Source organism: Manacus candei, unplaced genomic scaffold (genome assembly GCF_025592945.1).
Source record: "Manacus candei isolate 608988 ecotype Guabito, Panama unplaced genomic scaffold, ASM2559294v1 h1tg000456l, whole genome shotgun sequence".
NCBI lineage: Eukaryota > Metazoa > Chordata > Aves > Passeriformes > Pipridae > Manacus > Manacus candei.
In genome coordinates this window covers 18222-41494 of record NW_026138504.1, presented here as the reverse complement: position 1 = coordinate 41494, position 23273 = coordinate 18222, and the positions used below count along the sequence as shown (strand labels likewise).

Sequence of the window (23273 nt, the reverse complement as noted above, 5' to 3'; positions counted from 1 at the left end):
AGGGGATTTGATGTGGGTGGATGGATCCCAGCTTCTAAAGCCTGGAGCTCCTGTTCCCAGCAGGAATTCTTCAATCCCTGGATGCCCCATCCCCAGTAGATCCCACGCAGATGGCTTGAAAATTCCGGAGCTCCTGTTCCCAGCAGGAATTCTTTGATCCCTGGAAGCTCCATCCCCAGTAGATGATATACAAATGTCTTAGAAATCCCAGAACTCCTGTTCCTGGTGTCATTCCTTTGATCCCTGGATATTCCATCCCCGGTAGATCCCACACAAACGACTCAAAAATCCCAGATCTCCTGTTCTGGTGACATTCCTTTGATCCCTGCCCATCCCGTTCCCAGCAGCCCCTCCCTGACCACCTCCCAAATCCCAGAGCCCCCTCATTCCCACCATTCCCTGTTTCCCTGCAGACACGGGGCTGGAGTGCCCGGTGTGCAAGGAGGACTATTCCGTGGCGGAGCAGGTCCGGCAGCTCCCCTGCAACCACGTCTTCCACAGCAGCTGCATCGTGCCCTGGCTGGAGCTGGTGAGATCCCAAAAAAACCCGGGATATTCCCCTCGGGATGGCAGCTCTGGGGACGAGGGATCAGAGCCAGCAGGGGTTGGGAAGGGGCAGGTCCTGTGGGACCAAGCTGAGCTCCTTTAAGGATCAGGGGATGAGGGGAAGGGGTGGATGTGTCCAGCTGGAATTCAGCACAGCCTGGGACAATGTTTCCCATGGGATGCTCCTGGAAAAGGCTTGGATAGGGGTGCTCTGGGAGGGTAGGAACTGGCTGGAAGGCCTGGAGGGTGGTGGGAATCCCAGGTCTTTGATCCCTGGATGCCCCATCCCCAGGAGATCCCACACAAATGACTCAAAAATCCCAGAGCTCCTGTTCCCAGCAGGAATTTTTTGATCCCTGGATATTCCATCCCTGGTAGATCATATATAAATGTCTTGCAAATCCCAGAGCTCCTGGGATTTCCTCCCAGTGGTGGGAATGGAGCTGCATCCCACTGGGATCTGGTCCAGGCCTCTGTGATTCCATGATTCTGTGATTCCATGATTCTATAATTCCATGATTCTGTGATTCTATGATTCCATGATTCTATAATTCTACGATTTTATGATTCTATAATTCCATGATTCCATGATTCTGTAATTCCATGAATCTGTGATTCTATAATTCCATGATTCTGTGATTCCATAACTCTGTAATTCCATGATTCTATAATTCCATGATTCCATGATTCTATGATTCTATAATTCCATGATTCTGTGATTCTGTGATTCCATAACTCTATGATTCCATGATTCTGTAATTCTATTCCACGATTCTATAATCTCATGATTCTATGATTCTGTAATTCCATGATTCTATGATTCTATAATTCCATGATTCTATGATTTTATAATTCCATGATCTGTGATTCCATGATTTTATGATTCTATAATTTCATGACTCCATGATTCCCTGATTCTATGATCTATGATTCCATGACTCCCTGATTCCATAATTCTATAATTCCATGATTCTCTAATTCTATAATTCCCTGATTCCATAATTCTATAATTCCATAATTCTATAATTCCATGATTCTATAATTCCATAATTCTATAATTCCCTGATTCCCTGCTTCCCTGCTCCCCTGCAGCACGACACGTGTCCCGTCTGCAGGAAGAGCCTCAAGGGGGAAGATTCCACCCGGCAGACTCCGAACGCCGACGCTCCCGACAGCGCCCTGCAGGAGCGATGGACTTTCTGACCCTCTCCCAGAACATTCCAGAGCCTTCCAGAGCCTTCCAGAGCCTTCCAGAGGCCGGAGCAGCCCCCATTCCGGGTGCACATGGAGAATTCCAACAACCCCCAACCCTCCAAGCAGCTGGAATTCGGGGGCCCACCCCCACCGAGAATTCTCCTCCCGCGGAACCGCCTCGTCCCTCCTAAATTTTGGGAATTCTGGGCAGGGATTTGGATTTGATTTTTGGATGGAAAGGGGTGGTGGGGTTGTTTTTTTTCCAGTGGGGGCTCCCGAGTCCCTCACGGCCTCCTCTGGAAAAGGGATTTTGGGGGGGATCTCCTCACGCTCCGGGAAGCTGGAATTGGCTGGGATCGCCTGGAATTGGGGGGGCGGGAGGGATTTTATTGCCCCGGGTTGGGTGGGATCCTCGGGGTCCATAAAATCAGGGAGGGGGCAGCTGGAGGCAGGAGGGGTCTGGAGCCCTTCCCGAAGGGGGGATTGGACCCTCAGGAGTCTGGGAATGCTCTGGGATCAGGAATGCTCCGAGCAGGATTTTGGCAGCTCCAGGATCCTGGACTTTTTCTTTTTTTTTTGTTGTTTTTTTTTGAGGGGGAGGGGGTTGTTTTGGGGTTTTTCCAACCCTTTTCCACGTGCCTGTGGCCCCAGGTGTGTCCAAACCTCACCCCCCCCCCCTCGCCATTCCAGGCAGGAATTATGGACCACGTTGCTCATCCCTTGGGAATTCCCCCCCCACCTTCCCCTGTAACTTAAGGAAAATCTTTATTTTTTGCCGATTCTTTGGTTGTTTTGAGGGGTTTTTTTTCCCCTCATTTCTGTGAAGTTTCATTCAGGTCTTAATCCTTGGAATTATCCTTGGACTCCTGGGATCCACTGACCCCTCCCCTCCTGGAGGGGGGTGGGACATTCCCAAACCTCTTGGGGTTGGTGGCTCCGTGTCCACGTGGATTGAATTCCCTGTTTTCTTTGCTCTTCCGTCCAATAAAGGCCTTTCTCAAGGAATTCCCGTTCCCAAGGGATCCTTGGGGCTGGGAAAGGGGGGGTGGGAGCTCGGGAAAGGCTTTTTGGGGAAGGAAACCCCTGATTTGGGGAATGATCCTGCAGGATTTGGGAATGGTGTCCCTGTCCCCCCTCCCTGCTCTGCTGGGAGCTGTTCCTGGGGCAGGAGCCAGGACAGGGCTGTGGATCCGCAGGGATTGGGAAAATCCAGGCAGATCCTGGGTTTATCCCGGTGCTTGTCCCTGTCATCCAGCATTCCAGCTCTCCTGATGGGAATTTTGGGGGGTGGGGAAGGGGTCACATCCCCTCCCTTCCTGCTCCCCCTTCCTCCCTCTCCCACATCGTGCCAGAAATCAGGAATTCCTTCCCCACGGAGCCGGATTTAACCCGGGTTTGGGGCTTTAAATCTGAGGGCAGCGTGGGCTGGGATTTGGGATTTGGGATTTGGGATTCGAATCCTCCCCCCCCCCCATCCCTCCCTGTCATATCTGGGGTCATTCCAGAGGTTTTTCCCGGGCACACACAGGGATGTGGGATCCGGCGGGAGCACGGCCCGGAGTTTTATTGCTGGAGCTGCTCCGTCCATCCCGACTCATTCCCGGCTTTTTTTCCCACTTCCACGTGTCCCCCCCCTCCCAAATCCTGGGAGTGTGGTTGGGGGGGTGGCTCCAGCCTCACCTGCTCATCCATCCCCCCGCCAGCCCAATCCCACCCCCCCGCCGGGATGGAGCCAAGGGGGGGGCAGCAGAATCCCGGGATGAACCCTGGACATCCTGGGAATGTCCTGGAGGATCGGGAAGGGCCTCAGTGCTGCTCCTGCTCCTCCTCCTCCTCCCTCCTCCTCCTGGGGCGGCTTCGGGCGGGAGAAGAATCCCAGCTGGGGGGGGGAGAGGGAATGGATTGGGGGGGGGGGGGAAGAACCCCCGGGGGGGGGCATTGAACCCCCCCAGGGGACACTGTGATACCCTCAGAGGTGACAGTGACCCCTCAAAGGTGACAGTGACCCCCCCAGGTGACACTGTGATACCTCAGAGGTGACAGTGACCCCCCCCAGGGGACACTGTGACCCCCCCCAGGTGACAATGACCCCTCCAGGGGACACTGTGACCCCCCCAGGTGACACTGAACCCCCAGGTGACGGTGTGACCCCCCCAAAGGTGACCTCCCCCAGGGGACACTGTGACCTCCCCCAGAGGTGACACAGTGACCCCCCAGAGGTGACACTGTGACCCCCCCAAAGGTGACAGTGACCCCTCCAGGGAACACTGTGACCCCCCCCCCCAGGGTGACAGTGACCCCCCCCTCACCCTCCAGAGGCCGAGGCTGAGACCCCTCAGGGTGACATTGTGACCCCCCCCAGGTGACACTGTGACCCCCCCCCCCGGGTGCCATTGCCACCCCCTCACCCAAGTGACACTGTGACCCCCCAGGGTGACACTGTGACCCCCCCAGGTGCCACTGTGATCCCCCAAAGGTGACACTGTGACCTCCCCAGGTGACAGGGACCCCCCCAGAGGTGACAGGGACCCCCCAAAAGGTGACAGGGACCCCCCTCACCCTCCAGAGGCCGAGGCTGAGCAGTGCCAGCAGCAGGAGCCCCCCCAGGGCGCTGCCCCCCAGGATCCACAGGGACACGGGCACACGCCGGCCCTGGAGCACCTCCAGCACCAGCTGTGGGAAAACAGGGATGGGAGGGGGGAGGAAAAAAAACGGGATTGGAGGGGGAAGGAAAAAAAACGGGATTGGAGGGGGGAGAAAAGAAAAAAAGGGGATTGGAGGGGGGAGAAAAAAAAACGGGATTGGATGGGGGAGAAAAGAAAAAAAGGGGATTGGAGGGGGGAGAAAAAAAAACGGGATTGGAGGGGGAGAAAAGAAAACGGGAGTGGAGGGGGGAGAAAAGAAAAAAAGGGGATTGGAGGGGGGAGGAAAAAACAACGGGATTGGAGGGGGGAGAAAAGAAAACGGGATTGGAGGGGGGAGAAAAAAATGGGATTGGAGGGGGGAGAAAAAAAACGGGATTGGAGGGGGGAGAAAAGAAAAAAAGGGGATTGGAGGGGGGAGAAAAAAATGGGATTGGAGGGGGGAGAAAAGAAAAAAATGGGATTGGAGGGGGGAGAAAAAAAAGGGGATTGGAGGGGGGTGGGAAAAAAAAGGGGATTGGAGGGGGGTGGGAAAAAAAAGGGAATTTTTTTTTGGGGGGGGGGGGAGTCGCTCGTACCTCCCTGCGCTGCCCCCCCTCGCCCAGCACCAAGACGCCCCCCTGGACCCCCAGCCAGGCGCTGCCCACGATCCGAACGCTCCGGAATTTGGCCTGGAGGCGAGAAAAAGGTGGGATTTGTCCCAGCCCCGCCCTCTGGATCCTCCCTGGGGCGGGAGGGGAGGGCGGGGGTCCCCAATTCCCCCCCCCCGGGGCTCACCCCGCTGAAGAAGCCGCTGTGGAGGGTGCGCAGGAGCCGGACCGAGACCCCCCCGCCGCGCTCCAGCCCCCCCAGGGCACAGCTCAGCTCCTCGCACCACGTGTTGGAACAGTCCTGGGGGATGGGGAGCCGAAAAAAATTCCCAAAATAAATTTAGGACCACACCTTCCTCCCGCCCCCCCAAAAAAAAACCCCCTCCCCCGCGATGCCCACCAGCCTGTCCACGCGCAGAAGGTCTTCGGGGGGCACCGGGACCACCCGTGTCCCCTCGGGGGGGGGTCGCAGCGTGCAGGTGGCCTGGGAGGGGAGAGGGGAGGGTCAGAGGGAGAGGGGAGGGTCAGAGGGAGAGGGGAGGGAGGGAGAAGGGAGGGTCACAGGGAGAGGGGAGGGTCACAGGGAGAGGGAAGGGAGAGAAGGAAAAGAGAAGGTCAGAGGGAGAGGGGAGGGAGGGAGAAGGAAGGGTCGGAGGGAGAAGGGAGGGTCAGAGGGAGAGGGGAGGGTCAGAGGGAGAAGGGAGGGTCAGAGGGAGAAGGGAGGGTCAGAGGGAGAGGGGAGGGTTCCAGGGAGAGGGGAGAGTCACAGGAAAGGGTCAGAGGGAGAGGGGAGGGTCACAGAGAGAGGGGAGGGTCAGAGGGAGAGGGGAGGGTCACAGGGAAGGGTCAGAGGGAGAGGGGAAGGAGGGAGAAGGGAGAGTCAGAGGGAGAAGGGAGGGTCAGAGGGAGAGGGGAGGGTCACAGGGAGGGTGCAGGGACCCCCCCGAGCCCCCCCAGCCTCACGTTGTCGCCGGCCAGCACGCGGGTGACAGACAGGAGGGTGGCCCGGCCGTGTCCCAGCGCCGGCAGCGCCACGTGCAGGGTGAGGTTGTGCGCGGGGTAACACCCCAAATTCTGCACCTGGGGGGGGGGGGGGATGATGAGACAGGACCCTCCCCCCCAATTTGGGGACCCCCCGGGCCCCCCCCCCCCCGCACCTCACCCTGAGCGTGGTGCTGAACTCGGGGCCGGGGCCGTGGGGTTGAAGCTCGTAGCGCTGCAGGTTGGTGTCACTGTCACCAGAGAGGGGACACGGGGGTGGGCTGGGGGGGTCACATCGGGGGCGTTTGTCCCCCTGTGACCCCCCCCCGCGACCCCCCAGCCCCACCTGGACAGGAACAGGTCGGGCTCGTAGAGGATGGGCACAGAAATCCGGGCCAGGTTGTCCTCGGGCGTGGCCTCGGTGCTGTCGCTGGAGTGGGGAGGGGTTAAAAAATACAAAAAAAAGGTTAAAAATTAATAAAAAAGGTTAAAAATATAAAAGAGGTTAAAAAAAAATATAAAAGAGGTTAAAAAAAAAAAAACCACAACCAAAAAAAAAAAAAGGTTAAAAAATATAAAAGAGCTTAAACGGACAAACAAAAGGTTAAAAAATATAAAAGGGGTTAAGAAAACAAAACAAAAGGTTGAAAAATAAAATAAAAAGTTTAAAAAAAAAAAAGTGCCTGAAAAGGGTGAGAAATAGAGAAAAAAAGGTAAAACAACAAAACAAAGCAAAACACAAAAAAAAAAAATAAAAACACACAAAATGGGTAAATCCAAAATACTAAAGAGGTGGGATTTTTATAAAAAAAATATAAAAATAAAAATCCTTTACCTGGTGGCCTCGAGCGTGACCTCGGCGCGGTCCAGCAGGACGGAGCAGCTGAACTCCAGCTCCAGGGTGAAGGACACCTGGGGGGGGGCTCAGGGGGGTGGGATGGGGGTTTGGGGGTCCTGGGGGGGTCTCAGGGGGGTGTCCCGGGGGGTCCTACCTTGGCCTGGGAGCGGAACACGGGGTACCCGACGCTGCAGCGCCAGCGGTGCCCCCCCAGCGCCGAGCACTCCAACTTCACCGCGCCGGGATCCTGCCGGGAAGGGACACGGGAAACAGGGAGGGGGGCGATGGACCCCCCCCGGAGGGGAGCTGGAGGGGCTACCCCTGCTGAGGGGGGGTTGGGAACACACAAGGGACCCCCAGGTCCCACTTGGGATGAGCCGGGGGATGCAGCCGACCCCCCTCATCCCACCTGGGAGAGGTTGGGGGGACACAACAGACCCCCCGTGTCCCACCTGGAAGGGGTTGGGGACAAAATAGACCCCCATGTCCCACCTGGAACGGGTTTGGGGACCCAATGGAACAGCCTCACCCCCTTTATCCCACCTGGAAGGGGTTGGGGACAAAATAGACCCCCCTCATACCACCTGGAAGGGACTGGGGGGACACAACAGACCCCCTGTGTCCCACCTGGAATGGGTTTGGGGACCCAATGGAACAGCTTCCACCCCCCTCCTTCCACCTGGAAGGGGTTGGGGACCCAATGGAACACCCTCACCCCCCGTCATCCCACCTGGGAGAGGTTGGGGGGACACAACAGACCCCCCGTGTCCCACCTGGAAGGGGTTGGGGATCCAATGGAACACCCCCATCCCACCTGGAAGGGGTTGGGGACCCAATGGAACACCCCCACCCCCCATCCCACCTGGAATGGGTTTGGGTACCCAGTGGAACACCCCCATCCACCTGGAATGGGTTTGGGTACCCAGTGGAACACCCTCACCCCCCTCATCCCACCTGGAAGAAGTTGGGACAAGAACAACCCAGAGCTTCCCTGGAAGACTGGGGTCCCCCTCTTTGTCCTGTAAGGGGGTACAAGGGGACCAGGGATGCCGAGGGGGGGGTCCTCAGGGATTTGGGGGCCCCCCAGGGCCGTACCTGGAGCATGAGGCTGGAGAAGTGGAGATTCCCGGAGAGCCGCAGCCCCAGGCTGGCGTTGTAGGCGTTCTCCTCCCGGTTTTCCAGCTCCACCCGCACCAGCATCCGCCTCCGGCCCTTCCGCAGGACGTGGGGGCTCTGCCTGCCAGCCCAGGGGTCACGGGGGATCCCGGGGACACCGCGGGGACGCCGGGAAGGACGCGGGGGGTACCTGGAGCCGGCGACGTCGGCGCTGGCCCGGAGCACCAGGTCGGCGACGCACTCGTCGTCCTCCCCACAGTCCTTGAAAAACGGGATCTGCGAGGGGCCTGGGCGTGATCCCGGTGTCCAGGGGGGAAATCCCGATGCCCAGGATCCCTTCCCAGTACCCACCAGCTTGCGGAGGGAGGTGGGAGACGCCTCATCCAGCACCGGCCCCGCGGACTCGTCCAGGGCCCAGCTGAGGGTGAGGCCGAGGGGCCGCAGGTAATCCGAGGTGTCCTGTGGGATGGGGGGATCCCGTCAGCCCCCGGGAATGGAGGGGGGGAAGAGCCCCCCCCGCCCCTCCCATGGGGCAGGGAGGGGTCCCAGGGCTGACCAGGATGTGGAAGGGGACGCGGATGCAGCTCTGCCTTCCCGGCGGGAGCTCGACCCGGCGCTGGAGCAGCCGACGGGAGCCCGAGTCGAAGGCGGCGCGGGATCCCGGGATCCGCTCCTCCAGGGACACGTTGTACCGGAGATCTGGGGGGCAGAGAGGGAGGGGCTCAGGGGCAGGGGCACCCACGGGGGGGGGGGCACCCTGGGATGCTCCAGCAGGACTCCGGGGAAGTCCTGGGATACTCCAGGGACACCCTGGGATCCTCCAGCAGGACTCCAGGAGAGTCCTGGGATGCACCCCAGGGATGCTCTGGATGGGCTCCAGAGAAGTCCTGGGATGCTCCAGGAACACCCTGGGATGCTCTGGAAGGACTCCAGGGATGCCCTGGGATGCTCTGGAAGGGCTCCAGGAAAGGCTGGGATACTCCAGGAACACCCTGGGATGCTCTGGAAGGGCTCCAGGAAAGGCTGGGATGCTCCAGGAACACCCTGGGATGCTCTGGAAGGGCTCCAGGAAAGGCTGGGATGCTCCAGGAACACCCTGGGATGCTCTGGAAGGGTTCCAGGAAAGGCTGGGATGCTTTCCCTGGGATGACATCGTGGGATGATCTGGGGAGGCTTCAGGGCCACCCTGGGATGCTCCAGAGGTGCTCCAGGAGTGCCATATGGATGCTCTGGAATCCCATGGGATGCTCCCGGGACATCCAGATGCTCCAGGGCCCCCAGGATGCTCCAGGAATGCTCCAGGGATGCTCCAGGGCTCCCCGGGATGCTCCTGGGTTCTCCAGGAGACACTCCAGGAATGTTCCAGGGACAACCTGGGATGCTCCTGGAATGCTCCTGAGTTCTCCAAGGCCAACCTGGCGCTTCCAGGATGCTCCAGGGATGCTCCAGCGCCCCCCCGGGATGCTCCAAGGGCCCTGCAGCCCCCCCCGGTGCCCACACTCACCGATATCCATGTCCCCGGGGCTCCGGGAGCGCGTCCCGGCACGGAAGCAGATCCGGGCACGGAGGCAGACGGCGCCGGAGCCGCCGCGCTGGCAGTTCCTGCGGGTGACACTGATGGCCCCCGGCTCCACAGACACCCCCACGGACACCCGGACGATCCGGCGGGACCTGAGGGACAGCGGGATCGTGAGGGGGCAGGGATGGGGATCCCGCTGCAGGATCAGGAAACGGAGGGGCAGGGGGAGGGATCCGAGAGGATCTCGGGAGCATCCCAAGGTCTCACGAGGGACCGCCCTGTCCCTGGGGTGTCCCTGTCCCCCCCAAATGTCCCTGTCACCAGGGTGTCCCTGTCCCCGGGGTATCCCTGTCGCCCTCAAATGTCCCTGTCCCCTTCCATATCCCTGTCCCCGGGGTGTCCCTGTCCCCACCGAATATCCCCGTCTCCCCAAATGTCCCCATCCCCCTTCATGACCCTGTCCCCTTCCATATCCCTGTCCCCGGGGTGTCCCTGCCTCCCCTGAATGTCCCTGTCCCCCCTTCACGACCCTGTCCCCTCCCCTGCCCCCCCCCCCGGGACTCACCGCAGCACCACGGCCGCCCCCTGCGCCCCCACGGCCACGTCCACCAGCCCGTCCCCGTCCATGTCCATCCGTCCGTCCACGCTGACCCCGAAATAGCGGAGGTTCCATCCCAGCGCCGCCGCCTCGATGCGCTGGGAACACGAAGCGTTTTGCGGGCAGCGCTTCCCTCCTACCCCCCTCCCCTCCCCTCCGAGCCCCTCCCGGTCCCTCCCGGCGCTCCCGGCGCCGTCTCACCTGCTTGTGCCGGGGCACGAGGGTGCCCGGGGCGCCGTGGAACACGTAGAGGGCCCCGCGGTGCCCGTCCTCCAGCGGGGCACCCACCACGGCGCCCGCCAGCCCGTCCTGCCCCAGGTCCGGCACCGCGCCCAGCGCGGAGCCGAACCGCGAGTCCTGCGGCCTCGCCTCGGGGTGCAGCGACCCTGCGGGGCTCAGGCGGCCCTGGGGGAGGCGCGGCACGGGGAGGGCCCTCGGTACCCCCTCCCCAAATCCCGCTGTGTTCCTCCCCTCAAGTCCCCCAAACTCCCCTGACCTCTCCGTTCCCCAATCCCTGCGTCCCTGCAGTCCCTCTGCATCCCGCTGGTCCCCCCCCCCCCAATCCCCTGCACTGCCCTGCAGCCCCCCCGATCCCGCGTGTTCCCCGATCCCCCTGCCCACCCCTCCCACCCGCCCCCCCAGCCCCTCATGACACAGGGACCCCCCCCCAGCCCCTCATGGCACAGGGACCCCTCCCACCCTCCCCTGCCCCCCATGGCACAGGTACCCCCCCCAGCCGCCCCCCCAGCCCCTCATGGCACAGGGACCCCTCCCACCCTCACCTGCCCCTCATGGCACAGGTACCCCTCCTACCCACCCCCTCAGCCCCTCATGGCACAGGTACCCCTCCCACCCACCCCCTCAGCCCCTGACCTGCCCCCCCCCCTCCCCACGCACTACAGATCCCCCCCTCCCTCCCCTGCCCCCCCGAAGCCCCTCCGCAGCCCCCCCAGCCCCTGCCGTGCCCCCCCTGACCTGCCCCACGCGGTACAGGTAGACCTTCCCCGCCTCCCTGCTCTGGCCCCCCAGGTAGGTGGGCGCTGCCACCAGCAGCAGGTCGGTGGCCCCGTCCCCTTCCAGGTCCAGGGCCAGCACCTCGCTGCCGAAGTAGGAGCCGATCTGGGGGGGTGCAGAAGGGCTGTGAGGCCACGGGGGGGGGGGACGAACGCCACCACCCCCCCCCTCGGCCCCTCTACCTCCCCTCACCTGCTCCCCCATCAGCGTCTGGGTCACTGTCACGGTGCCCGCGGGGTCCAGCTGGAAGAGGAGGACTTTTCCTTTGTGCTGGAATCGGGGGGCTCCGGCCACCAACAGGCGCTGCCCCCCCGGCAGCCGCAGCGAGGACACCGAGTAACCTGGGAGGGGGGGTCAGCGGGGTCAGCCCTGGGCACACGGGACCCCCGGGGTGCCCTAAATATCAGGATCACAGATATCTGGATCACGAGCATCTCAGCATCCCGAATATCCGTGACACGGAGTGTCCCCACCTCACCCCGTGTCTCCGGCACGTGGAGCGTTCCCGTTTCATCCCACGGCCAGGACATGGACCATCCCTGGCTCACCCCCCATTTCTGGGGACACGGAGAATCCCATATGCCCACCCCCCCCCCAGATCTCTGGGACACGGAACATCCCTGGCTCACCTCCCATCCCAGGAGACACGGAGAATCCCATATGCCCCCCGAGATCTCTGGGACAAGGAACATCCTTGGTTCATCTCAGACCTCAATAATATGGATTATCCCTGGTTTCCCCCCATCCCTGGTTTCCCCCCATCCCTGGGGACCCCCCCCCGTACCGAGATACGCTGCGTGGTTCTTCAGCTCCAGCGGGAATTCCCCCTGGAATGCCTCCCGGGGTGGGATGATGCGCCCGCGCCGGCTCTCCTCCAGCACGCCCCCCTCCCAGTCGTAGGCTCCCACCATTCCAAAGAGGATCCCGTCCTGCCAGGATGGGAGGGACGTGTCACCGCAACCCCCCCTAGGGCCACCATCCCGTCCCGGGACACTCGGCAGGGCCGGGATGGGCTTCCCGGCGGGATCACCTCGAGGAGGTGGATGGAGAAGCCGATCTGGGACATCTCCAGCTCGAAGGCGCTCTCGTTGTCCTCTCGGGTGCCTGACCGCGGCAGGGAGGGGACGCTGTTCCTCCAGCTGCGCGCTTCCAGCCGGAATTCCCACCCCTTCCCGACCTCCCGGCCCCAGTGCGGCACCTTCGAGGCTGAAGATCCGATCTCCCAGCGCGTCCACGATGTCGTTGAGGGCGGCCTCGTCGGTGACGTTGAAGAAATACTTCTCGTCGGGGTCGCTGGCGATGAACTTGATCTCCCGGATGAAATCCTCGGGATCCTGCTGTCGCCGCAGGTAGTGCCCCAGGACCTGCGGGAGGGCCGGGGGTCAGCGGGACTCCTCCCTCCCGGGGCGGAGGGGACACGGGGACGGGGGTCAGGGGGACACTCCCCCCGGGGTGGAGGGGGACACGGGGCCGGGGCTCACGGCGATGGCGTAGCGGGTGATGTTGCGCTTCTCGCACTCTGCCAGCGCCGCCGGCAGCTCCTCCCCGTCGTGGGACTCCCCGTCCGTCACCACCAGCAGCAGCCGCGCAGCCCCCGAGCGCCCGCCCCGCTCGGCGCTGAAGGACTCGGCGCTGCCGGAACGAAGGGGGCCGTCAGCACGAGCCCCGTCCTAATCCTGCTCCCGGATCCCACCCTGCTCCCAACCCGAACCCCGATCTCAACCTCAACCCTGAGTCACATCCCCGTCCCAACCCTGACCCCAATCCCAACCCTCATCCAAACCCTGACTCGATCCTAACCCTGATACCAATTCCAATACCGACCCCAATTCTAAGATAAACCCTGACTTGCTTCCGCCCCTGTTCCCGACCTCAACCCCAACCCTGATCCACACCCCAGTCCCAGTCCTGACCCCAATTTCAGCCAACCCTGATCCACACCCCAGTCCCAGTCCTGACCCCAATTTCAGCCAACCCTGATCCACACCCCAGTCCCAGTCCTGACCCCAATCCCAACCCTCACACAAACCCTGACTTGATCCTAGCCCTGATACCAATTCCAACACTGATCCCAATCCCAAAATTAATCCCAACCCCGACCCTACCCCCAGTCCTGACCCAAACCCCAGCCCCTATCGCGATCCGAATCGCGACACCAATCCAACCCTGACCACAATCCCCACCCTGACCTCAACCCTGCCCCAAATCCCGCCCCCGTTCCCGCCCCCGTTCCCTCTCCGGAGCCCACCAGGCCTGCCGGATGGCCATGGCCGTGCGCGTCTCCCTCCCCTCCTGCCGCGTCAGGTTCCGGGCAGCCTCGAGCAGGGCCTGGGCCGTGGGGTGCTGCCCCAGCGCCCACTCCTGCACCACCTCCTCCCCGTACTGCAGTACCCCCACCTGAAACGGGGGGGGTCAGAGCCAGCGGGACCCCCAAATCCGCAGGGAACCCACAGAAATCCCTGGGGAACTCCCAAATCCACAGGGACCCCTCAAATCCCTGGGGTGCTGCCCCAGCGCCCACTCCTGCACCACCTCCTCCCCGTACTGCAGCACCCCCACCTGAAACGAAGGGAGGGGGAGATCCGAGCCAGGGACCCCCCTAAATCCCCAGAGAACCCCCCCCAAATCCCATAGGACCCCCTAACCCCTGGCAAAGGGCACCCTTGACCCCCCCAAAAACACCACCAGCCAGCACCGCCCCAGGGGTGGCATCACGCTGGGGACAATGACCTCACCCCAGGGTGGCATCTCTACAGGGGTGGCATCACCCTGGGGACAATGACATCACCCCAGGGGTGGCATCTCTACAGGGGTGGTGTCACCCTGGGGACAATGGCATCACCCCAGGGGTGGCATCACCCCGAGGGTGGTACCTATCATCACTACCACCCCAGGGACAACAGCATAGCCCTGGGGACAATCACCTTGCCCCGGGCACAACAATGCCCTGGGCACACCATAATAGCCCCGGGAACGCTGTCCCAGCCTTGGGGGACACCACGGTGGCCCCGGTGCCACCCCCTGACCTGAGTCTGCCCGGGGCCGATGAAGAAGCGCCCCAGGATGTTCCCGAGGAATTCCTGCACCTCCTCCCAGGGGTAGATGCTGTTGGAGCCGTCCAGCACCAGGACGATGTCCATGTAGGTGGAGCAGCCTGGTAGAGGGACACGGCGACGCCCGGGTGGCACCTCCCAGTCCGTCCCAGTCCGTCCCATTCCTTCCCAGTCCGTCCCAGCGCCCCACTCACGCTGTGCCGTGGGCGCCACCGTCTCCACGAGCCGCAGCTCCTCGTCCAGGCGGACGCAGCGGCCGGAGCTGAACACGGAGGTGCCGCATTCCTGGGACCAAAGCGGGGCACACGCCTGCCGGGGAAGCGGGGAGGGTGACACGGGCGACCCAGCAGCGGGTGACATCCCGCCCCGGTTTCCCCCCCCCCCCCCCCCGCGGACGCTCACCACGAACCCGCCGTCCTTGGAGCCCACCAGGGTCATCCCGAGGTGTCCGGCGCTGCCGCGGAGCCACGGCGCTGTGTCCCCTCGGGGCCACGGGGACAGAGACGGGGTCAGCACCGTGGGGACACCTTCATCCCCCCCCCCGGAACCCCCCCCACCCGCGGTCACAGCCACCCCACCTCCCCCCTCCCCAATACCGAGGTTGGCCTTGGCGCAGGAGGAGTTTTGGGGTCCCACGCCGCACTTGTAGACGTCGCCTTGACCGTCCCCGTCCCACGGGGCCCCCACCAGCAGCCTGGGGGGACGCGGGGGGGACACGAGGACACGGTCGCAAAGGGGGACACGGCGGGGGGGGTCGCAAAGAGTGACACGGGAAGGGGACACGGGGAGGGGACACCGGGAGGGGACACCGGGAAGGGACACGGGGAGGGGACACAGGGTCCCCCCCGTCCCGCTCTGACCCCGCCAGCACGTTTTGGGGGCACCGCGCCAGGTCCTGCCGCCCCCGCTTCCGTCTGCCTGTCTGTCTGTCTGTCTGTCCGGCCGTGGCTGCTCCGGCCGCCCTGCCCGCCTCAGCTTCCCCTTCCTCACCTCAGCCCCCTCCTTTTCCCTCCCTCCGTTCCCCCCTTTCCTGCCTCAGTTTCCCCGTCTCCACCTCCCCTTCCCCGCGGGCTGCCGGGGGGGTGGGTGGGCGCTTCCCCGTGTCCCCCCCGCCCCCCCCCCGCGGGTCACTCACCCCCTGTCGCCGTCGTCCCCCCATTGCAGCACCCGGTACCCGAACTGGGACTCGGGGGAGCCCCGGAACACCCGCGGGTGCTCCACGTCGATGTTGAACCCCGCGCAGAGCCCTGGAGGGGGGGACAAGGGGGGTCCTGAGGGGGGTGGGGGGCACACACGGACCTTCCCCACCCAGCGGCACCCCGGGGGGGATGATGGGGGTGCCCGGTGGGGGGGGAACTCTCTCCCCCACGGACAGCCCCCCAAATTAATCCCCCCGTGCCTCAGTTTCCCCCAGCGGTGGGGAGTGGGGAGGGGTCCCTGCTGAGGGGGGGGTTTGAACCGGCCCTGACCCCCCCTGTGTTGGGACTGGAAAGCCCCGGGTTGTTTTTTTTTTTTTTGTCTTTTTTTTTTCCCTCAGAAATGTAAAGATTTTCCATCAAAGTCGGCTTTTAGTTCCTCCTGCGGGTTCTCCTTCCCACCCTCACCCGCCCCAAATCCAGGGGGATTTCGGGGGTACCCTCCCTCCAAAAAAAAAAATAAAAAACCCCCAAAACATATTGGGATGACTAAAACCCGTCTGTTTTACCCCAAATTCTTCCCCCCCCCCCGACACTCAGCGCTTGGCTGCGCTCGGGTTAATGAGCACCCGGCTCCGCGCCCTCCCCCTGCCTCCAGCAGCCCCCAAACCCCACGATTTCACCCCAAACCACCCTGAAACACCCCGAAACTGCGCAATTTAGGGGGGGGTCTGTTACCTGGGAGCAGGAGCAGCGCCGGGAGCACCCCCTGGCCCCCCACCCCCCACATGGTCGTGCCGCAGCTCAAAGGTGACTCCGGTTCCAGCCGGGACAAAATCCCGGTTTTTTTCCTTTTTTTTTTTTTTTTTTTCTCTCTTTTTTTAATATTTTTTTCCCTCCTCCTTCATCTTCAATTGGCTGCTAAAAATAAATGTGGTTTTGGGGCGGGGGGGGGGGGGGGGAGGCGGGGGGCAAAGAGTTCGGGGGAAAAAAAAACAGGCGAAGTGGTAAAAACACGGGGAAAAAGGGGAGCGGGAAGGAGGAGGGCGAGGGATTTTGGAGACGGGGGGCACTGGGAGGGGATTTTACCCTTTTCCTGGAAAAATGAGGTGGGAAAAGGGTGTCCCCTTGTCCCCCAAAGGACTGACCCACCCGGAGGTGGCCGCGACACCTGGACCTTCCCCGTGGGGACCGGGATGGGGGGAGTTGGGATAAAGGGGCTCGGGGATCTCCGGCGGGGTTTGGGTGGGACCTGGGGTGGATTTTTGGGGTGGATTTAGGTGGATTTCGGGTTGCCACGTCCTCCGGATGACACCGCCACCTCCCGGACACCGTCCAGGCTCCTTTCCGAGGAGGAGGAGACAGGATGACCGCGGTGTGTCCCCCCCCCTCCCCATCCCACCCCACCCGCCGCTCCCGGCGCTGCCCCGGGCGCGCGCGAGACCCCCCAAAACTCCAAGGAGTTGTTGGAAGAGCCGCGGGTGCCCCGGCAGCGGCAGGTTTGGGGCTGGAAGGCGCCCGGGGAGACGCCGTTGTGTATTCCCGGATCCAGAGCTGCCGGGATCTCCCTCCCGGAGTTTGTTGTAGGAGAGGTGGAGGCGGTGGAGGGTTTTTGGGGAGCCCGGGGGGGCACCTGGGGCAGCTCCAGATCCATTCCCGGGATCCGCCTGGCACGGGATCCCCCCCATCACCTCCCCAGAGCACCAGGGACACCTCAGGGGTGGGAAGGGGGATCCAGGCAGCCCTCTGGAGGAGAGGGGGGTCAGTGGTGCTGAGGGGATCCCAATCCCATCCCCAGGAAGCCCCAGGTGGCACCTGGATCTGGCAGGATGAGGACAGGGAAATCCTCCCTTGGGGATTGGATTCCAGGGGGGAATTATTGGGGGCTGGCTCCTGTGGGAATGGGGGATTTGATCCCAGGGGATTGAGGTCTGGACCCCTGTGGGATCCAGGGGATTGGATGCTGGGGGATTGGGGTCTCAGATCCTGTGGGGGTTGGGGGTGGGATCCTGGAGATTGGATCCCCAAGGGACTAAGGACTGGATCCAGGGACTGGGATCTGGATCCTCTGGGGGGAGAGGTTGGATTCCATGGGGATCCTGACTGGAGGATCGGGAGGATTGGAAAAGGATTGAGGATGAGATCCTGAGAGGATTGGGGACGGGATTCCTGGGAGATCAGGGACTCCCAGACCACAGTGGGGGATTGAATCCCAGGGATCAGAGACCAGATCCTGGGGACTGGGGGACTGGATCCCAGGGATCAGCAAATGGATCAGGCAGGACACACACGACGTGATGGGATCCCTGGGATCAGGAAGAGTATCCTTGGGGAATTGGGGACTGGATTGGGGGGGTCAGGGCCAAATTCCAGGGGTTTCCTCTACCAGATCCAGGAGGCCCAAACTCCCCAGGGAGCTACTGATCAGATCCTGTAGGATTTGGGATAGCAGATCCTGTGGAATTCGGGACACCAGATCCCTGCAGGCCCAGCCCAGCCCAAACATCCACCCAACCCTTCCTCTTCCTCTTTTCTCCTGATGGGAAGGGGGGGACTCCCCAGGCCCAGCCCCCTCCTTGGCTCCTCGCTGAGATTTTTTTTGGGTGGGTTTGGGGAAAAAAAAAAAAATTCAAAAAAAAAAAAAAAAAAAGAGGGAAAAAAATTCAAACTCCGGGATTTTGGGACAGAGGGAAACTTGTGCTGGGCTGTGGGACGGGGCTGGAATTTTCAGGGAAGGGAAAAAAAAACAGGAAACGAGGAGAAAAACGGACAAAGGGTGACTGTGCGGCCACGGACGGGACCCCCCCTACCAGGTAGGGCCCCCCCTGTCAGGGGGGACACCGAGGGAAAAACGGGAATTGTGGGGATGGGGCCAGGGAGGGACCTGGGGGATGGATTTGGGGGTTGGGGGGCACCTGGGAAGGGCCCCCCCCCACCTTTCCCAGCACCACCAGAGGGGGAATCTTGGCCTCGTTGATCCTCTTCCCGCTCCAGACGGACTCCAAAATCTGCTGGAGAACACAGGCAGGGGGGAAATGAGGGAAATTGGGAAAAAGGGGGGGGAAATGAGGGCCAGGAGTGGGAAGAGAGGGATAAAACAGGGGTTGGAATTGGGAAATGGGATAGAAGTGGGGGAAAGGGGGATAAAGTGAGTCAGAGCGGGGAGAAATGGGGTAAAACTGCTTAGAGTTGGGAAAAATGGGATAAAACAGGGTTCAGGATTGGGACAACAGACACAAACTGCCTCAGAACTGGGAAAAATGGGATAACTCTGAGTCTGTTCCAAGGGATTTAAGGGCCTGTGAGGGAATTTTGGGTGGATTCAGGGGCTCTGGACTCACCTGGAGGCTGCGCTGGAGCTGCTGCAGGGGAGCCTCATCCCACTCCGGATCCTCCCTCCTTCCCAGTGCCCAAACACCACTGGACACCCCAAATGCAACCCCCAAATCCCACCCCAAAAATCCCCTCGGCCTCCCCCCTCACCTCGTGTGGCCCCCCCTGGGGTGCAGCGAGTTGGTTCGGGCTCAGCTGGGGCAGGAATGGCAACTGAGGAGGGATGGGATGGGATGAGATGGAGAGGATGGAGAGGATGGGATAGAAAGGATGGGATGGGATGGGTGGGGTGGGATGGAGGATGGGATGGGTGGGGTGGGATGGGATGGGATAGAATGGGAGGGAGAGGATGGGATGGGTGGGGATGGAGAGGATGGGATGGGATGGAGAGGATAGGAGGGGTGGGGTGGGATGAGATGGGATGGGACAAGGAAGGGACTGGGATCCTCCCCCCAACCCCTCTTTCCCCCTGGAAATGGCAGGAATGAGCCCCCCCAACTCCAGGGGGTTATCCCAGCCCAGCACTCCCAGTCCTGCCCAGTGCTCCCAGTCCAGCATTCCCAGCCCATCCCAGTGTCCTGCATCCACGTTCCCCCGGATCCCAGGACAGAGGGGCCGGGAGGCTGCTGGGCTTTAATAATTTAATTAGTTCACTAATTACACCGACACCGCGGGATCCGCCGGAGCGAATCCTGCCCATCCCAACTCCCCCTGGGATAAACAGGGCTCTGAGACCTTCAATCCCTGGTTTTCCCCAGGAAAAAAAGCCCAGGAGCGGGCGGAGTTTGGGTACAGAGCTCCCAAAAAACCTTTTCAGAGGATGTTCCTGCTCTCCCAGGGATGGATCCAAGGACATCCCGCCTCTGGAATGAACTAATTCCCAGTTCCCGGGGTGGTTCAGTAACAGGACATCACAGCTGGCTCAGGGCCACAGGAGTGTGATCTGGTGTCACAAAATCCAGGGAAAACGGGAGAATCCGGGGTTGCTGGGAGCAGGGAATCCCAGTCCCACCCCCCTTATCCCAAATACCACCCTGGAGTGGGATATCTGGGAAGGGAAGGGCAGCCAAGGTGGGTCCAGGCAGAGGGAGGGAGGGGGATCCACAGGGTTCAGCTGCTCCCCAGTGGCTGGGAAGCACCGGGAAGCACCGGGAAGCACCCAGGATGCTGAGTCCCCTCTCTGTTGGGAATGTGGAAATGCTGGGAGTGACCCCCCCCAGCTCGGCACAACCCATTCCAGGCCCTTCTTCCCCCTGGGATTGCAGGGAAGGTGCAGGAGGGCAAATTCCTGCCTGGATTTCACCCCCCAAAATCCATGGGTTTATGCCTGATGCCCACGTGTATCCAAAATCCTTCCTGCTCCCCTCTCCCTGCCCTCGGATTTCTTAAAAAGCAGGAAAAATGTCCAGATAAGGGGTTGGATAAACCAGCTGGCACCAGGATGGTCCCAATCCCGCGGCTTCACCCCCTCAAAATCCGTGAGAAGAGCCCCCAGCCATCCATGTTTTCCAGCCCCAAATATTCCCCCTTGGAAAAGGGGGGACGTTGAACCCCTAAAACGGCCGGAAAAGTTGCCAGGAAGAACCAAACTTCAGGAGACGAGGCCCCTGCGGGATCCGACGCCAGATTCCCTCCGTCTCCTGCCATCCCCTGGCTGGAAAAACGGCTGGAAAAACGGCTGGAAAAGTCAATGGGATGAAACAAATTCCGGGAGCCAAAGTCCCCGTGGGATCCAACGCCGGGTTCCCTCCACCTCGTGGCTCCGAGGAGTCGGGAACGACGGGAATGGGATGAGCCAGGCGGCTCCAGAGGCGTCCCAGCCGCTGGGATCAACCCCCCAAGATCCCCCAGCTATCCCGAGGAAGCTCCCGGGATAACAACTACGGCTTCAGCTTGAGCCAGGGGTGGAGGATGGTGAGGATGGAGAGCACGGAGGAGGTGAGGCCGCACAATCCCACCAACCCCGGGCTGCTCCGGCACAGCCCCAGCTTTTCCAGCGGGATCACCAGGTCGCAGGCATTCCGCAGCAGGTCCAGCAGCAGCGGGGGGTTCTCCCGGAGCACCTGGAGCAGGAGCCGGAGCTGGAGCTGCAGCTGGAGCCGGAGCCGCTGGATCCCGCCGTCGGCCCGCAGCCGGGGCCGCTTTTCCGGGCTCTTCCCGCGCTTCCCGGCCCCCTCCGCGCGCTCCAGCAGCACCCGGACCTCGTAGGCGTCCCGGCTCAGGTTCACCACCAGGGCAAACAGGTAATACCTGGGGAAAACCAGGGAGCAGGGATGGCACAGCGGGAAGCAGCAGCAGGAGGGGACTTCCGGCCGCTCCAAACGGAACGGCAGGAGCTGCTCTCCCAAGGGAATTCCATTCCCTGCCCTCACTCGGGGATTCCACTGCCTGCTCTCCCTCAGGAAGCCCATTCCCTGACCTCCTTCAGGAATTCCAGCACTTGCTCTCCCCACAGGAGTCCCATTCCCTGCTCTCCCCAGGGGGAAATCCCATTCCTTGCTCTCCCCTTCAGGAATCCCATCCCCTTTGAGAATCCCATTCCTTGTTCTTCCTTGGGAATATCTTCAAGAATCCTGTTCCCTGCTCTCCCTTGGGAATCCTATTCCCTTCAAGAATCCCATCCCCTTCAAGAATCCCATCCCCTGCTCTCCCTCAGAAATCCCATTCCCTGCTCTCCCTCAGAAATCCCATTCCCTGCTCTCCCTCGGGAATCCCATCCCCTTCAGGAATCCCATTCCCTGCTCTCCCTCAGGAATCCCATCCCCTTCAGGAATCCCATTCCCTGCTCTCCCTCAGGAATCCCATCCCCTTCGAGAATCCCATCCCCTGCTCTCCCTTGGGGACCTCACTGCCAACCCTCCAGTAACTCTGGGGCCTTTCCTCTCTTGGGAACCCCATTCCCAGCTCTCCCTCAGGAATCCCATCCCCTTCGTGCATCCCATTCCCAGCTCTCCCTCAGGAATCCCATCCCCTTCAAGAATCCCATTCCCAGCTCTCCCTCAGGAATCCCATCCGCTTCGTGAATCCCACTCCCAGCTCTCCCTCGGGAATCCCCCCCTCCCCATCCGCCTGCCAGATCCGTGAAGGCTCTTCCCCCCTCACTTCCACGAATTCTGCCCCCTCCCAAGTCCCAGATCCTCTCACCTGAAGGCCCTCTGGCTCCACTTGTGGCTGTCGAGGCCAGGCAGGATCCCGCTCTTCCCGGCCCACAGGACGTTGTCGCAGGCGAGGAAGAGGGCGCGGTTCAGGTGGGACAGGGTGAGGCAGAACCTCAGCACGGGGTCGGGGAGGTGCAGCGAGCGCTGGGCCCCCCCCAGGGCCTCGGCCGAGCCCCCCAGGCGCAGCACTGGGGGAAGGACACGGGGTGGGGGGTCAGCGAGGGGCGGGGTGGGGATGCCCAAAGCCCCTCTGTCCCTCCCAGAGTCCCCAGTCCCCTCCTTAGAGCTCCCCATCCCACCCAGAGCCTCCTGTCCCCCTTTAGAGTCCCCCATCCCCTCCAAGCCCCCCCGTCCACCCTAGAGCTCCCTATACCCCCAGAGCCCCCCTGTCTGCCCCCAGAGCCCCCCGTCTGCCCTCCGAGCCTCTCGTCCCTCTTTAGAGCTCCCTGTCCCCCCCCAAACTCCCCATCCCTCCCAGAGCCCCCTGTTCCCCTTTAGAGATCCTCTGACCCCCCCCAGATCCCACCGTCCCCCTTTAGAGCTCTCTGCCTCCCCCCCAAACTCCCCCTCGCCCCCAGAGCCCCCTGTCCATCCCCCAGAGCCCCCCATCCCCCTTTAGAGCCCCCTGTCCCCCCAGAGCTCCCTCTGACCCCCCCCAGACCCCCCTGCCCCCCTCCCCCGAGTGTCCCCCCCGCTCACATTTGCGGCCCAGGCTCAGATGAGCCTCCAGCTGCTGGAGGCGGCTCAGGGTCCCGGAGCTGGCCCCGGAGTTCAGCGCGGCCCCGGCCAGGGTACAGGCGTACTGGGCGGCCCTGGGGGGACACGGGGGGCGTCAGAGGGGGGGGTACCGGGGCACCGGGGACACCCTCCCGCGGTCCCCGAGGCCTCCGGGACCGCCCTGCCCAGGCTGCCCACGGCCCCCCCCGGCACGGCCCGTCCTGCCCCGGCCCCGCCGCCCGCTCCCGCTGAGCCGAGGCCGCACCTGAGGAGGCGCTCCCGGGCCTGGCTCTGGGCGCTGAAGCGCACCCAGGCCTCCATGGCGGGGCCGGACCGCTCCTGATCCCAATCTCAATCCCGATCCCAATCCCGATCCCGGTCCCGGTCCCAGCGCAGCGTCACGTCCGGGAGCCGCCGCGGCTCGTTCCTATTGGCTGTCCCCTTCCCGCCCCTTCCCACCAAAACACGGCCCGTGAATGGGCGCGCGCGCGCGCGGCAACCTCCGCCCCTTAAATCTGTGTCGAAGCTCTTGATTGGCTCGATTTTCCATTAATTGCCTCTCCAGACCAATGAGAGCGTGGCCGTCATCCCCGGCCCCGCTACGGCCGCTGTTTTGCGCTCCGCACGCTTTGATTCGCTCTCTCCCCTGTCATTCTAATAAACTCCGCCTCGCGATTGGACAGCCGTCCGTTTATCCCCGCCCCCCTCCCCGACCGCACACCGTTATTTGTGTCGGGGTGTGCCGACCCCGCCCCCCGCGGGCCGCGCCCCGCTCTGTGATTGGCTCACCGCCGCTTTTCCCGCCCCCCGCGCCCCGCCGCGGCGCTTCCATTGGCCG

At 62.4% G+C, this 23273-nt stretch overlaps 2 protein-coding genes and 1 long non-coding RNA gene across 4 annotated transcripts; 1 reads left to right on the top strand and 2 right to left on the bottom strand.

The window, feature by feature from the left end:
- The first annotated feature begins 64 nt into the window (after positions 1-64).
- On the top strand, positions 65-2745 carry LOC127465659 (uncharacterized). The gene is made up of 2 exons (XR_007902305.1): positions 65-529; positions 1639-2745. It is a non-coding gene; the product is annotated as an uncharacterized LOC127465659 (long non-coding RNA).
- Positions 2746-3282: 537 nt separating this feature from the next.
- On the bottom strand, positions 3283-16036 carry ITGA10 (integrin subunit alpha 10). Of its 2 annotated transcripts, XM_051776162.1 has the most exons (31): positions 15966-16036; positions 15227-15338; positions 14688-14785; positions 14494-14573; positions 14286-14400; positions 14065-14192; positions 13571-13597; positions 13287-13408; positions 12520-12670; positions 12237-12402; positions 12069-12142; positions 11823-11967; positions 11231-11379; positions 11000-11143; positions 10226-10429; positions 9992-10122; positions 9412-9578; positions 8464-8825; positions 8259-8366; positions 8098-8183; positions 7887-8028; positions 6946-7038; positions 6789-6865; positions 6300-6383; positions 6135-6204; positions 5936-6052; positions 5373-5456; positions 5160-5273; positions 4961-5053; positions 4300-4413; positions 3283-3619 (listed from the first exon to the last, which is right to left on the bottom strand). In XM_051776162.1, exons 1-31 carry the CDS (start codon positions 16015-16017, stop codon positions 3425-3427), a joined length of 3804 nt encoding a protein of 1267 aa, XP_051632122.1. In that variant the 5' UTR covers positions 16018-16036; the 3' UTR covers positions 3283-3424. The 2 variants fall into 2 exon arrangements, with proteins under 2 accessions (XP_051632122.1, XP_051632123.1); XM_051776163.1 differs by lacking the exon at positions 13571-13597 and having other exon boundaries at positions 8464-8606; positions 13287-13435.
- Positions 16037-19187: 3151 nt separating this feature from the next.
- PEX11B (peroxisomal biogenesis factor 11 beta) lies at positions 19188-22869 on the bottom strand. Its single transcript, XM_051776161.1, has 4 exons — positions 22701-22869; positions 22418-22530; positions 21705-21906; positions 19188-20810 (listed from the first exon to the last, which is right to left on the bottom strand). The coding sequence occupies exons 1-4, from the start codon at positions 22754-22756 to the stop codon at positions 20441-20443; spliced, it is 741 nt and encodes a 246-aa protein (XP_051632121.1). The 5' UTR covers positions 22757-22869; the 3' UTR covers positions 19188-20440.
- Between the last annotated feature and the right edge of the window lie 404 nt (positions 22870-23273).